General features: G+C 45.0%; 1 protein-coding gene across 1 annotated transcript in view; it reads right to left on the reverse strand.

Moving 5' to 3' along the window:
• The window catches only part of ATRX (ATRX chromatin remodeler), a 536186-nt gene that overhangs the window by 191663 nt on the left and 327813 nt on the right, over positions 1-16710 (reverse strand). Inside the window, exon 10 of the mRNA XM_085859788.1 lies at positions 11704-11776. Coding sequence (XP_085715914.1) covers positions 11704-11776 — 73 coding nt within the window. The remainder of the gene's footprint in view (positions 1-11703; positions 11777-16710) is intronic.

Consider the following 16710-nt stretch of genomic DNA (forward strand, 5'->3'; position numbering starts at 1 on the left):
CCCAAAATATCACTGAACCTCCTCCATGGTTGACTGCAGGGAAGGTGTTCTTTACTTTGAAGGCTTCATTTTGTTTTCTGTAAACACAGAGATGATGTGCTTTACCAAAAAGCTATAATTTGGTCTCATCCGTCCACAGGACATTCTCCCAGAAGGATTTTGGCTTGTTCAGGTGTGTTTTGGCAAACTCCAGTCAGGCTTTCTTATGTCTCTCTTAGCAGTGAGGTCCATCTGGGTCGCCTTCCATAGAACCCCCTTTCATTGAGTTGGCGACGGATGATGCGAGTTTCAACTGTTGTACCTTGTGTCTGAAGGTGAGCTTGAATCTGTTTGGCAGTTGATCGAGGTGCTTTCTCCACCATTCGAACAATCCTTCAATACAATCTTCGATCAAGGTTTCTCTTGTGGCCACGTTCAGGGAGTTTGGCTACAATGCCATGAGCCTTAAACTTCCTGATAACGTTGCGTACGGTGGATACAGGAACATCAATGTCTCTGGAGATGGACTTGTAGCCTTGAGATTGTCCATGCTTGGCTACAATCTTGTGTCTGACCTCCAGATAATTCTCTGGTTTTCTTTCTTTTCTCCATGTTCATTGCGGTACACACTGTGACACAAAACAGCAGAATGACTCCTTTTCTCCATTCAAACTGGATGAATGAGTGATTTATATATTGCAGGCACCTGCAACTCACCACAGGTGAGTTCAATTCCAAAGTAAAGGAGAATCACGTGTTTGAAATATAATTATTTCTGACAACTTCTAAAATGTGCCAATAATATTGTCCAGGCAATTTTAGGATTTCTGTGTGGAATAAGCAAAGATTTTGTAATTTCTTTCAGCTTTTTTTTTTGTTTTGTTCCACTGCAAACCAAACAAATACATACATGGACACCAAAATATTTTTTTAATTTCAACAATTTTTTGGAAAAATGAAATATTTGAAAAAAGTGCAAGGGTGCCAATATTTTTAACCACAACTGTAAGTTGCCAGAAGAAAGCCACAAATATCTCCATGAAATATGACATCGGGTTTGCATGTGAAAACAAGAACAAGAAAACAGCTCCTGGATGGACGATGCGATGATGATCGTGTCACATTATCTAGAGAGCGATGTTGGCAGCCAAATCGCAAGTATTTTGACTCGACTTGTTAGGATGAGTTGAGTGGTGTTAAATATCCCACGGTGTCCTTCAAGAAGAGGAGGCGAGCTACAGCCGGCACCCTTGCCAAATTCAAAATCCCCGCTCTAAAATACAGGGGGCACTGTATCGACAGCAGCAAATTACGCAACCCACAACCCTATGCTGCATGAGAAAGAAGAAGAGGATAGGTATGACTAGGTCTTCCGATGGCAAAATGAAATTGTGGTCATGCATGATGAACACAGTAAATAAATGAAAAGCGTACCTTGGCCTTAGGCCAAAGGTTATCTTGCCAAAAGACCTTGATTTGAGAGTTTCATTTTTTATGAAAAATCAGTTTTTTCGTCATGACGTCATCAAATGACGTCATAACGATGAAATTTTTATATATATCTGAGAAACACTCTTCTGGGGCTTCAATTTGAGGTACTACTCGATATTGTTAGTCAAATATTTTAAAATGACCTTCATGAAGGTCAACTTCGACCTAAGGCGCTAACCATGAAGGTCAAGGCCGATCGCCACCAAAAATTAATCAGCTGAGTGCCTATCGATATGCTATATATCCACCAAGTTTGGAGATGATCCGATAAAATTTACTCAAAAGCAAAGGGTTTCGTTGATTTTGATGTTTGACCTTCTGGTGACCTTGACCTTCGAAATTTTGGGCGTCGAAAGCTATTGCACTCACGAGTATACATGTCAAGTTTGAGAGCCAGTGCTTTAGAACTGTGACTTAGAGAGCAAGTTGAAAGTTGAAAATCAATTGTAACAGACAAATATATAAATATATAAACAAAAAAACAAGCAAACCTATCGAGTAACATATCTTGCTTTGGCAAGCTAACAAACAGAGCACGCACGCACGCGTTAACGCTGAATAAAAGAAAGCAAACCACCAATTCAAAAGTGGAAAACATGGATGGTTCACCAAACGATATACACAAAACTTTCGTCTGTCCAAATGTTAACTCCCCTCCTGCCCCCACCCTACAAATAAATAAAAAAGCTTTGATGGCCATTTGTTATCCATTAATTTATGACGTTATACGTGACAATCCAAAAAGACAAGAAGAAAACAGCTTGGATATTTGTATCCTGATGGCAAAAAAAAGTTAAATGATTACAATCTTGGAAAAATGAACACCCCCCCACCCCCCCACATTGGAAGCAATGATTTCCCCAAATCTCAAACAAATTGTAAAAATGACTTACAATTAGGTACACGTAATGTAAGGGGGGCCTTGAGGTATTCACAGTCACCTTTAAACTGTCTCGCCTGGATTTGAATCTCAAATCAGCTATAAACTGTCATCACGGTGTTTCACATGCAGGGCGATTCATCAATGTGTGTGCCGTCCCTCGGATGGACGTCAAAATTGGCGTCCCGTCTGCCAGAATTAATCAGTGGACGTTAAGGATCCCACAGCGTCCTCCACAAAGAGTATGCGAACTATCGGCGGCACCGTGAACAAACTCCAAATTCCTGCCCCAACTATTGCTGGGAGGGGGATGGCAAACCGTCCAGTATGACTCTTGCCAAGAAACTGCTTTGGAAACGCTCTGCAACAGAGGATGGTACATCGGCTCAGAATGTCTATAAAATGGTTGAAATTTCACATCACAAAACATGCCTCCCCTGCCTCTTCCTCCACCCACCCACATCCCACATTTGCATTCCTCTTTTCCCATTCATCCCATCTCCTCTTATGAATGAATGGAATGAATTAATAAATATTGATCCTATTTTCCTCCCCCTTTCATTTTCTCCATTCGCTCTACCCTCACACCACTATCCGCCGCCACCACCACTCCTCACAACTAAATGGAGATGCGTATTGGGTTTCAGTCTGCACAAGTTGCAAAAGAGGAAAGAGGGAATTAAAAATTAACAATTTATCGGTGGACAGTCGATCTTGAGGCCAATCCCATTACCTGACCATTTAAAAAAAAAAATGCACAGCTGACAATTAAAATGGCACAATATGAAGTAAAACTCAATCCACACTTGCAAGTGGCAAGCTGCTTGTGCAACGCAAACACATTCGGTATAAGATGTGGACGTACGGGGCTGTCGACCGTTAAACTTGCACAAAGGTCAAAATGAATACTGGCAGTGACAGCAGACATGGAAGATCACGCGAATAATACAGCAAAGACATTGTCCTTTCCTGATTAGTCAGCTCTGGCCTTTAATGGTGCAAGATTGCAAGGGAGGGGTGGGAATAGACAGAAGAGGCGACATCGTCTGGAGAGGCATGGAGAGGGTTCGACGGCCCGTGAATTCACACGACGGAGATCAATTTTTACAAAAAGCGCTTGCATTGCATCGACATCATTGTTGTGGACAGTACACTGCACGCAGGCTTCAGCGGATTCACCCTTGACCTCACACAGATTCTGACTTTCATGGTGTTTCATGATGATTTTAACGGTTGGCGATCGAAACTCAATCTGTTCGTTGCGTTAAAAAAAAAATTTTTGAGGTGCATTTGTGAGCATGGCTTCTGGGTGGAGGAGGGGGGCAGCCGTAAAAATAGACAGCAACAACAGCAACAGTTGAAGCAAGTGGATGCTCTCAAGGAATTAGGATTACCGTCTAACCGTCGGTAAGAGAAGCTGGTGAACCGACATTGCAATCTGACATCACAAACAACGATTTCCAACAGACAGTCTGAAAAGATAGGAGGGACTTGTGAACTCGATACATGGTCGTGAAATTGGGACATGGCTCAACATTGCCCTCGAGTTTTGTGCAATTGATGCAATCGCTCTCACATAATGTGTGTGCATAATTAAATAATATATCAGCAAATCTAATCCAGAAAGGAATCGTTTTTTGCCCTCATTGCATTTGCTTTGACGGGAATCGTCAATACCCGCTCCCTCCGGGAGTGTTTGTGAAGTCATGTGGAGGTATGTGGATGCCATTCCTATCCGCGTATGCTGTCGTGACATGAGGATGACGTGCAGTGTCATTTCTTGTAAATGGGATTACACGCAAGCTACGATTTGCATACGCATTCCTCCAACCATTTGTGTGTGCATGGAAATAATGGTACATGTGTCGTGGACCTGCTAAAATCAAAGGACTAAACATGAATGGTGTGTGTAGAAATGGCAATTTGATAACGGTCATTACTGCTCTCCATTAAAATAGGCAGAGTTGCCCACTCGCAATACCTCCTTCGTCCAGCAGGGGGTCAGTGGTTAAACCACTTGCACTTTGTCCACGTGTACCGGGGAAATCACGAGTCATCTCCCCACCATTGCGGAGGGGAGGGGGGAGATGTATTTAATGCCCATGACGACCCTGGGTACAACAAGCAAAATGCAAAATTTGACGGAGGTCAGACAAGCCGTTTCGACATCACTGTTGTGGACAGTACATATTGTTGTGGACATACTGATGCAAAGACATTCCCTTATTTTAGTTGAACTGAGTACGGTCTCAGAAGGCCATTAGAGTTTGTTATTTTTTCATGGGAATTGCCCCAAATAAGGCATCGAGCCACTATACTGTCGGTAAGGGGCTAAAGGTAGGTTAGATAAAGATAAAGATAAGGATAAGGACAAACCAAAACAAAATAAAAGAGAACAATAATAAGAAAACATCCAAAACAAAGGAAGAAGTAGAATTCAGGTGAAATGCAACGTAACCTCAAATATGCAAGAAGTAGGAATTGACATTCCTCTTCTACCTGGGTAGATTGCAGGGTAATGGAAAGCACGTTACAGGTAGTGCATTCCAAAGTGACACAGCACGAGGGATAAAACTATCTGCATAGCCTTTCGTTCTGCACTTTGGATCAGCTATAGTACACGAGTGTGCAGAGATGGCAAACCGAGTCTTGCGTCCAAACACTCGTACAGAACATTTGCCATCCAAACAAAGTCCAGCAGAACATTTGCCATGAAAATATCTGTCGAACAAACGAAGAGTGGCAACTGATCTACGGTGAGTGAGAGGTTGAAGAGTTGAACCCATCTCCGCACCAACCAGGTGAACTATGCATTTCTGGAGCCCATCAAGTCAAGATAAGTGGCAGGCTGGTGCTCCAGTCCAAATGTGACAACAGTACTCCATGAGGGGACGTATGATTGTCTTTATACAAGTACAAAACAGCATCAGGAGGTAAATACCTCTGCGCTCAATAAAGATAACCAACTCGCTTGGAAGCACTCTCAGCAATACCAGAAATGTACTTATCCCAACGGAGGTTAGAGGCGATGGCCAGACCAAGAATCCGAAGCTCAGATGATTCTGTTAAATTGAAGACCTCATGTGCACAGAAGGGAAAGACCTGTTTCTGGAGCGAGACATGGACGACAATTTAGTTTTCTTTGCATTGAAGGTTACCAGCCAGTCATGCCCTCACTTCAACATTTTCCTGCAAGTTCATCTGCTGCAAGACCCATGAGCTTCAACGGAGACCCAGCTTTCTGACACCGAGTTGAACATTGCACTCCAAAATACCTTGGTAATCTTGTAATTAATTGATGCCATGCACACACTCAAGGCACCCAGTGTCAGAGCAGCACAGCAACCCCAAAACATCACTGAACCACCTCCATGTTTGACTGTAGAGAAGGAGTTCTCTTCTTTGAAGGCTTCATTTTGTTTTCTGGAAACATAGAGATGATGTGCTTTACCAAAAAGCTCGAATTTGGTCTCATCTGCACAAAGGACATTTTCCCAGAAGGATTTTGGCTTGTTCAGGTGTGTTTTGGCGAACTCCAGTCAGGGTTTCTTATATGTCTGTCTGTCTGTCTCTGTCGGTCTCTCTCTCAGCAGTGGGGTCCTCCTGGATCTCCTACCATAGAACCCCCTTTCATTGAGTTTGTGACGGATGGTGCGAGTTGAAACTGTCGTACCTTGTGTATGAAGGTCAGCTTGAATCTGTTTGGCAGTTGATCGAGGTGTTTTCTCCACCATTTGAACAATCCTTCGCTGCAATCTTCAATCAAGTTTTCTCTTGCGGCCACATCCAGAGGTTGGCTACAGTGCCATGAGCCTTAAACTTCCTGATAACATTGCTTACGGTGGACACAGGAACATCAATGTCTCTGGAGATGGACTTGTAGCCTTGAGATTGTCCATGCTTGGCTATAATCTTGTGACGGACCTCCCCAGACAATTCTCTGGTTTTCTTTCTTTTCTCAATGTTCATTGCGGTACACACTGTGACACAAAACAGCAGAATGACTCCTTTTCTCCATTCAAACTGGGTGAATGGGTGATTTTTATATATATATATATATATATATATATATATATATATATATATATATATATATATATATATATATATATATATATATATATATATATATATATATATATATATATATATATATATATATATATATATATTGCAGGCACCTGTAACTCGCCACAGGTGAGTTCAAATCCAAAAGAACGGAGAATCACCTGCTTGAAATCTAATTATTTCTGACAACTTCGAAAAGGTGCCAATAATATTGTCCAGGCAATTTTAGGATTTCTGTGTTGAATAAGCGAAGATTTAGTAATTTTTTTCAGCTTTTTTTGTTTTGTTCCACTGCAAACCAAAGTAATACGTATGTGAATATGAAAAAAAAAAATATTTCAACAATTTTCTGGAATAAATGGTGCATTATTTGAAAAAGGTGCAAGGGTGCCATTATTTTTAGCCATGACAGTATCTTCCATCAGAAGGATGGTCAGGAATACGAGTGGGAGAGGAAACAACTTGGGTGAGATTTTGAGAGACTGAGAAATTATAGTTATCGAAAACAGGAGCATCAGTATTATGAGAGTGCACCAGCCATTCCTTGTGGTGAATGTTGAAGTCACCAAATGCCATAATGTGTGCAGAAGGATGGAGTAAAATAGTCCTGTCAATGGTGTCTGAAATCGCATTGAGCACTGAACGAGGGAAAGGAAGGCGAGCGATACAGAAAGAAGATATACTGTACATGTTGTTGAATGCAGGAGAGCAAGATGGAAACATATGAACTCGTGAGAGCCATTTACAAGATAATTTTCATGAGCGAAAGGTCCTTAACATAAATACCAAGACCATGAGAAAGGAGGGTGATCAAAAGGGTGATCAAGATGGTGAAAAATGTAACCAGGTGACTTGAAAGAAACGGAGGAGATGCCACTGTCCAACCGACACTCAGATCGAGCGAGCAGGTCAGGTGAGTTAAGCTGAACAAAAGATTGCACAGAATAAAAGTTGGAGTGAAAGCCCCTGACATTGGAGAAACAAATATTAAAAGGATTGGAGCATCTCTGTGCATGGGCTGGTGGATTGGCATGTGCAGGGAGAGAACTGTTATTATCCAGCCCCCCAGAGGGAGGGAGCGGGATATTGTAATCGTCCGGTTTGTTTGTCTGTCTATTAGCAACTTTACAGCAAAATGGCTTTAGCAAACACTATCAAATTTAATCCACAGGTGGGCAATGAACCTTGGATGACCCCATTAATGTTTGGGTTCAATTGGATCAAAGGTCAAGGTCACAAAAAGATCAAAATCGTTTTCCGCTCATAACTTCGTCAAAAATGATCTGATTTACTTCAAACTAAGCTTATAGTGAACCTTATTCTATTTGTCACTTATAATCCTACCCATTCCTATAGTGAAATATACCATCAGAGATGGGGAATCCCCCACCATTGAATGAAAAAGGTCATACATATTCCAGATAATGAAGGAGGTGAAATGGAAACAAGACTCCATTTGGTCATCTCAGAAAGGTTCCCCAGGGGTGAGGAACGTAGTAACCAAAAATAATTGAAATCAGATAAGCGGTTTTCCATTTATTACAAAAAACATTTTTTTCAAGATGGTCGCCCCAGTCGGCCATCTTGGATCCGGCCACGCCCAAAATCATTAGGGTTCTTCCTTTTCAGGTGGTACATGTGTGACCCAAATTTCAAATCGATATGGCGAACAGTTTATGAGTTATCGCACTCACAGCTATAAATGTTGACGCCCAGCCAGCCAGACGGCCGGAAAGAACGGACGGACGACCCGGGTGACAACAATATCCCCCTTCCGCCACGCGGCGCGGGATAAAAATGCATATTTGTGAAGATCGGTCGGGTCCAAAGTTTTGGGAGTCATGGCCATCGGTCAAAATTACAAATTTCCATTAAAACTAAAACATGGTTATGAAAATACAACTTTACGGGAAAACGGTGGCTCAAACACTGTCAAATTGTATCCACAGGTGGGTAATGAACCTTGGACGACCCCATTAACTTTTGGGTCCAATTAGGTCAAAGGTCAAGGTCAGGTCATGAAAAGGTCAAAATCTTTTTCGCTCATAACTTCATCAAAAATGGTTTAATTGACTTCAAACTAAGACTAAAATATTCCTTATTCTATTCCTTATAATCAACATTCAGGTTAAGGATATATCAAATTAAAATTTGATCCCCAAAATAACTTTATGCCTTAAATGGGTGGGATTTGTTGTGCCTGGCACCACTTGTTTTTAGATTGTATAAGAACAAGAAGAAGAAGAAACAACAACAAGAAGAAGAAGAAGAACAAGAAGAAGAACAAGAAGAAGAACAAGAAGAAGAACAAGAACCAGAAGAACAAAAACAAGAACAAGAAGACAGTCAAAGTTACAGAAACAAATTCACAAGCCAGTTAAAGAGACTCAATAGGGTCCCACAAACTCATGTGACCACATTTCTCACAACAATGCCACTCTGATGGCCTTGGGAATGCAACCAAAAATGCCTGCACAACCACCCCCAGGCATTTCCATGGCAGTACAATCACTTTGACATTTTTACACCTATTGATCGATCAACCTCTCAATACATGACCAAAGAGTTCGGGATCCAATACAAGCTGCGGCCATGACCTGCAACATGTTTATTTCCAGTACCCTTCAGAGAGACAGAACTCATGAGATCCCACAGGGAGTCCTGGACAAGAAAGATGCAGAATAACAAAGACTAGAAATGGCAGAACAGAAGAAAAGAAAGGGGAATATAAAGAGGAAGAAGACAAAGATGACAAAGACAAGGAAGAAGAAGATTGGCTGGTGCCATTCACCAAGTCCTGAAACAAGGAAACCCCTCTTAACAGGACTACTGCGAAGGCGGGGGTGACGAGGCCAGGTGGAAAAATAAGTTTTATTACCCCCAACGATGGGAAAAAACGAAGGGTGGAGAGAGGGGGAGGGGGGTACAAAGCCAAGTCATGAAGTGCCTGTCACTGCATCTGTCTGTTGTCTCTACCCACGACGGGGTGTCCACAAACGCACTTTTTAATGCCAAGCGATGGAATATAAGCAGGAGTGAAATGTGCGTGAAAACGTAGTGTTGGGCAATGCTACTCGGGGTGGAGACAAGAACTGCCAGGAACAACAGGGTGCTGGTGTGAAGCGTTTCAGGACATGATTAGTAGCACAAGGATTGTCGCCTGAGGACCAATGATCAAGATAGTCGATGGAAAGTGTACATTTGCCATACTTACTGCAGCAGGATTATACAACCAGCACACCTACTCAAAACAGAACTACGGTACTCGGTCTCAGAGGGCCCTGTGGCATTGCAGGGCAATTGGCTGGCCAAGTTATTACGCCCGGCAGTAACACCTGCAGCTAAAACTGCCTTTGTGGCACACGTTCATCAAAAACCTCTCAGAAGCGACCTCTGCCTGACAGCATGACCTTCCCTGCATCAACTACTATCGCTTATTGCAAAAGAAGACTACATTGCATTAAGCGAAGCTCAAAGATTAAGAATTCCTCGAGTTGCAGGCAGAGCCGCGGCCAAATGTGAATGCAATTGGGGGCAATAGATGGCAAATTTTAATCGTCCCCAAAATACATCACGGAAGATGCCACACCAGTGAGTACCTCTTGTTTGGAAAAAGAAAAGACATAAAGCATAAAGAACAAAAACCAATAAACTTAAAGACATGCTTGCCGAGTGAGATTACACTCTTAGCGCAGGTGCATTCAAAAGGAGTTGAGGTAAAGCAAATTCATTTCCAAGTGAGCGTTTGCCTGCTTGGGAGCACACTGTTGACGGATGAGAACATCCATCTGTTTTGGCGACTCCCGAGCCCCGCTCTTTTTCGGGCACAATCCTTTTAACCCCTTGGCTGGCAAAATTAACACAGCTGGGGATTGCCCCTCAATGTCGCACCGGGTGGGTAATTCGTCCACAGGGAAGATACCATTCTCAAATTGCTTCATTAATCGGAATAACAAATAAATAAAACTTGCACAACTTGGAATAAAAACGTATTTAAAGGATGTCGCAAAAAAACACAATTTTTTTTTTTTTAAAGCTGCTTACGTTTACAAACAAGATGAATATTAGGAAGATAAACTATGTTGGCAATGTACCACAAGATGTTATTCGTGAACTGCATGTGGCAAAGGTGTTTAAACACAAAATTGTCAAGGGAATGGCAATACAAGATATTCATTATGAAATGCACAGAAAATGTAGGACATGACCTCGAGGATTTGCTTTCACGAGCCAAAGCACAGGGGACAAAATAATTTCAGCCAAATTGGAACACCTTCAGCCAAACCAATGTTGTAGAGCAGCATATAGACGGAAAAGGAATTATTAAAATTAATAAATACATAAAATAAAACGGGAAAATATAATTTACAGTGGGCCGACAGTGTGTATCATGAAACAAGACGGTGATTAACAACTCCTGCCAGAGATGAATACAGAATCATGGGAAGATCACTGATATTTTACACTTGCAGATTTGCCCCTCCTTTTCAGAAAAAACCCAAAGCAAAACAAACAAACAAAAAAAACAACAGAGTTCCTTCTGCTGCATACAATCCCGGCAAATTAACACATCCAGCTCCCCATCAAAGTCCAGCCATTTGTGTATCATAAAGGATTCGGCTTTGAAAACTCATCGCGAATCATATTTAGGATCAAAATTCGCTTTCTTCTGGATGACATCAAGAGGATAACTCCACAGTGTACTTTCGTTACGATATTCCACTCAAATTCCAACTTCTCGCTCCTTTCTCAACACAATGCGGACTGTGCACATGGTACCACTGCATAAAGCTCAGATCGCCATAAGGAACGCACATATTGGAAGTTGCTGAAGTTGAGCGACAATTTTTCAGCTCTTACAAGTGCCTGCGGCGGTTACTCAACTGCGGAAATTTTGTTTTGCCAGATTGCTGGCCCTGGCTGTATTTCTCTGCTCCAGAGGCAATTTCTGTATGCTCTTGGCGATTGGCGAGCACGAGCCAGGAAATACATATACAACCTAAGGAGGGGAGTAAAATTTTGTTTAAAAGCCACTGGCAACATTTAAGTAAAGAACCGACAACACTAAAACATGATTCTGCAGCACACCGCCATTGCATGAACAAAAGCCACATTCTTGACAGATCAGCAAGTAAGGAGAACAGCCTTACATCCAACACACACCTTCACACAACACAAGGTTATGCCAAAGGATCAACTTGGGTGACCTTTGAAAGAACGGAAGGAAATGGGTATTTAAGGCAAAATTTCAAAAAGGGGTTGGGTTGTTATGAAAGATGTTGTACCTGTTCTCGGGATCATCCTCGCTGTCAGCTTCCTCATCCAGAACATCAGAGTTCCTGCCATTCAGCTCTTCCTCTGCAACAAAGCAATTGGCAGAAAGGTAAGGTGACAATGTTGCCAAACACAGTTTCTTGTATGAGCCTTGCAGGTTGTTTCACTGAAAAAGAACAACCTAATTCGATCAACTCTTGCAAGCCAATTTTCAACCTCTACTTTCCTATCTGTTTGACTCTATATTCGAGGTGTCTTCAAAACGCACTTACCTATCCCATTGAATTTCCCTACTCTCCATTACACCCCACCTTTGTTTTGTTTACACCCCACCAGCAGATGTACACCACCCTCTCCATCACAGCAGACTCTCATTCAGGGTCCATTGCCATGAAATTGATGCAAGTGCTCAGACCTAGAAAGGCAGCTGGGTGAAAGCAGACAGCTTGCCAGCAACATTTAGGGACGGCAACCTCAGCCAAGATGAGAATGGGTGTCACTTGAGTGTTGCAGCCCTGACCGTCCTACTGTATGATGCAATCAGTCTCTCTGTTCAACCCAAAAATGAATGATTGCTTACATATTTACGGCAAATGAGACAAAGTGGTTAAACACCTCATCTCAACATTGCAAACTGCATCAAAACATGCATGCTTTTGATCATCAGTTTTCCTAATCCTTCCAAATAAAAAAAGAAAAAAAACAATCAGAGATTGCAGACCCTTGCCAGGACTTGTTTAGTGTGGTGTTTGTGTAGTTTTGTGTGGTGTATTTTGTGTGGTATTAGTGTACTGGTGTGTTATGCAATTAATAAGAGACATAATTTGAACTGCCACTTTAAAACTGCTTCCAGTGATGACCGGGTACCAAGACGTCCCGCTTTGATGCAACCTCGCTTTAATTGGACACCTGACCATGACCCATGACGTTTTTTAATACTATTCAACTGAATTTAGAATGGGATTAAAAAAAAATTCAATTCAAATCAAATGGAAAACAAACTAGGTACAGTCTTGCATTGGAGTAATCAGAAGGAACCCAAACAGGCAAAAATCAAAGATGAAGTCATCAGGAGGAACCTGGACAGGATTCGTATTTCAGCTGCTGCTCCTCTACCCTCAAACCCATCTCGGCACAGCCAAGTGAGCCTCATTCAACATATATATATATATATATATATATATATATATATATATATATATATATATATATATATATATATATATATATATATATATATATATATATATATATATATATATATATATATTGTTGTGGTTGACGAAATTCACAAACCACCATTCAGGTCCCTCAGGTGAGATATCTCTGTAAGTATATGTGTAGTTAGGCCCAAACCCGTTGTTTAGAGGGAATAAATGTCATTCACTCGGGCTGCGACCCTTCAGGATAGCCGTTTTTCTTTTACTATCTTTATTTTGGACCAGCCGCCATTACTACCACCACCAACCACGTCTCAACAGCCATGACACAACAACCACCAACCGTAACGCCGCTTCACAACAACAGCCACGACCTTTACCGTCACAACTCGCCCTCGCAACCATCGCATCACCACTATTCACACGCCACTTGTGGGCACCGATACTGGACTCGTGCAGGGCGCGCACCAAGCAGCGGGTGCAGAGGCACGGCCTTTCCGAAGGAAACGGATCAAAAACGACTCACGCCCACTTCTGTTCCGTCCTATCGGCGAGCTGGGGCGATTTGGCCCCGCCTCCAGGTACGTTGGAGTGTGGTCGCTATATGCAAATTCATGGATCAAAAAGCATTCACGCCCACTTTTCCTCGGTCCAATGGGGAGCCAGTTAGAGGTGAAGGGTCGGAGGTAAAGGGTCGAAGGTGAAGGAGCGAAGCCACGGGGCATATAAGGGGCCGCGCTCGCCAAACAGAGCAGTTCGGAGGGGAGAAGTAAGAGTTCGGAGGGGAGAGAGTGAAGAGTTGTCGGTGGAGCTGGGAAGAAGTGGTAGTAGTCAGAGTGAAGAAGACGGAGCTGTGGAGAGGTGGCGGCGGCGAAGGCGGTCGAGGGGGTGCTCGTGTCGGAGTCGGGGAGCTGCGGAGGGAGAGGCCGGCGGAGCGACCGAGATCGTGGTGGAGACGCTCGTCGCGGGACCCGAGACAGGGAGATATAATCCATCCCCCGAGCATCAACAACCCCCTCCTGTTTCCCCCCGCGCTGAGATAGTGCGAGAAGGGGGCCCCGTCCCCACCCCATACCAGGCAGTCCCAGCGAGGCCCGCGGAGTCGGGGCGCCAGCGCCATTTCGCGGCTCATCACCAGTCGGGTAGGCCCGACGCGGTCTCGGCCCCAGGCCCGCCTCATCCTTGAGGGTGGTCCTTTTCTTTTGCTTTGGGTATATGTGTTGTCGGCGCCGTCTGTGAAGTAAAACTGCATAAGTGTTGCCGTGTGCTCGCGTAGTCGGTTATAGATCTGCATTGTGTTTCTCTTTTATATTTGCTCTTTGTGTAATATTGTGTTTCTTCTTCTTTTACATTTGCTTTTGGTGTAATTGTATATGTGTGCTTTCCGTTAATCGTGAAATAAATGTGCTTTATGTTGAACTGTTTTCCCGCTTCGCTTCGTCTTTTCCTCGATTGAATCTCCATCTTACTTCACGTAAAGGGTTGGTCGTGGGCTAAAAAGCCCGATAATTAATCGAACCGTCGAGGCCGACGATAACACCGCTCGGTTATCCCGATAGTACGGAACGGGTCGCTTAAAGTGGCCCGTGTCCGAAGTCGACCTGCGGCGAGGTGCGATCGCCCGGTCTACCCTCCGTGTGGGTACTTAGGTAGGTCGAATTTGGCGAGCAACCCTATCCCACGCGGGGGCCGATTGGCACGATCGTGGTGAGGCCGAAAGGTCCACCCGTGACTAGTTCCCGGCGTTAGTCCGAGAGGGTCACGACGGGATTGTCCGTCCGGTGGGCGACGTGCCGCGATTCGAGTTACGTGGCCGTTCGCACGCCGGCGGGCGCGAATCCGCAACACTGGTGTCAGGTCGTGCGATACAAACTCATCGCCCTCCTCGCGGCACTGGTATCGGAGAACGGGAAAACGGGCTCTCCCGTCTCCAGCTAAATTCACGGGAATCGGTCCAGGGGTGAGAGGAGCGACCCCCGATTCCCTCCAAATTACGAGCGAGCTAAATTAACCCTTTGCGAGAAGCAAGATGGCGTCTCAAGGCGAGCGGGAGCCGGGGGTATTAGAAATGGATGTAGAATGTGTAGAATCCATAGCTCAGGACGAAATCCCCGTGCAGGAAATGTTGGTTGTACAGGAAAACGAACTCGCCCAACTGAACCCAGAGCCCGAAATAGGTGCGGCAGCGGCCGCGGTGTATGACACCTCCCCTCCCCCTCTCCACCAAAACCCCCCGATCCTTGCCGAAACGGCTCACCCAAGCGCACCCGACATGGCCCAGCTATGCGCCATGCTGGCGGCAATGACAGCGAGGATGGATGCGAATACACAAAAAAATGGATGAAATAAAAAGCATGAACGAAAAGATGGATACAAACACAAATGAAATGAAAAACGAAATGAAAGGCATGAACAAGCAAATGAACGGAATGGAAACAAACATGAAGGAAGAAACGAAAAAGCTGCGGGGTGAGACGCAGAACATGGGCCGATGCCTGCAGGCGAGCATGAAGGCCGTTACCAGGGAGCTAAAAATGGCGACTCCACGTGTGGGAGCAAACGAGCTGGAAGGGGGTGCAACGGTTGTCGGGCCCGCGGTGGAGGCGGGTGACAAAATAATTCGGGGGGCGTGTTGGGCGAGGGTCGTGACAGAAAAAGTGACGGTAACCGAGAGGGACAAACTAATTGGGGTGACAAAGACGTGCACGAGGGAGATAACAAGGGAAGAGACGGAAATAATAGTTGAGACAAGGGAGGTAAAGGGTGAAGAGGTGACTGAGTTGGCAGAGACAAGGGAGATGGGAACGATAGAGGGAAGACGACACGATGAAGACGGGGTAAGTGACGCACACACACACACGGAGGTAGTGGAGGACAATGGGGGTGAGCTCGTGGACTGGGTAGAGACCCGGTGCGAGCAGTTGGATGGCCTCCTCCAGAAACGAGGGGAGGGAGTATGCCCCCTTGAGGCGAGTCACGACCAGGTGGGTTCGGTCGTGCTTTGCGAGGTTGAGGGGAGGAGTGCTGTGGACAGGTGCACGGAAAGCTTGGGGGGTATAGAGGCCCCGGAGACTCTTGTGGGGACACAAATCCCCAGTGTGGTTGTCCCTGTGTGTGTGGTGCAAGGTGTGAGTGCGTCCCCGTGTGTGGAAGCGACCCCGTGTGTGAGTGGGGTGGTGGCGATTATGCTGGAGTACGTGCTTCCCAGCACGCCATGTGTAAAAGGGGCACCGCAAGTGGAAGAGGCCGTGTGTGTGAGTGAAACGGCCAGAATGAATGGAGCACCACGTGTGAGTGGTGTGGTGGCGAGTGTGCCGGAGTGTGTGCTTCCCAGCACGCCGTGTGTGGATGAGGAACCGCGGGTGAGTGCCCCCGCGTGTGTGAGTGAGGCACGGTGTGTGGATGAGGCACCGCGGGTGAGTGCCCCCGCGTGTGTGAGTGGTGTGGTTTGTGTGAGGGAAATGGCACGAGTGAGTGGAAGGCCGCGAGTGAGGGGAGCCACGTGGGCAAGGGTAATGGCATGCGTGAGTGAACGGCCGAGTGCAAGGGAGACCGTGTGTGTGGAGTGAATGGGGAATGCATGGTGCGATGAGTGATTGGGGGGAGGAGTGACTCCCGCCCAAGGGACCCTGGGGTCAGTGTAGAGTGAGTTAGGGGGTTAGTCAAATTTACAAAATGGAGGTCGTTTTGTTGTTGGTGGGAGTGTAGGCTCGAAACCCGTTTGGAGGGGTGCAGGAGCCCTGTTGACGGGCTGGGAGCGTGGCTGCGAAAAGTGAGTATCGCTGAGTGGGTACCCCGGGCACCAGGCTAGTCGGCCGCAGTACGCCAAGGGCCCATGGGGGGCCGGGATAGCGTAGT

Source organism: Eptatretus burgeri, chromosome 16 (assembly GCF_056783735.1).
Source record: "Eptatretus burgeri isolate ZD-2024b chromosome 16, Ebu_testis_v1, whole genome shotgun sequence".
NCBI lineage: Eukaryota > Metazoa > Chordata > Myxini > Myxiniformes > Myxinidae > Eptatretus > Eptatretus burgeri.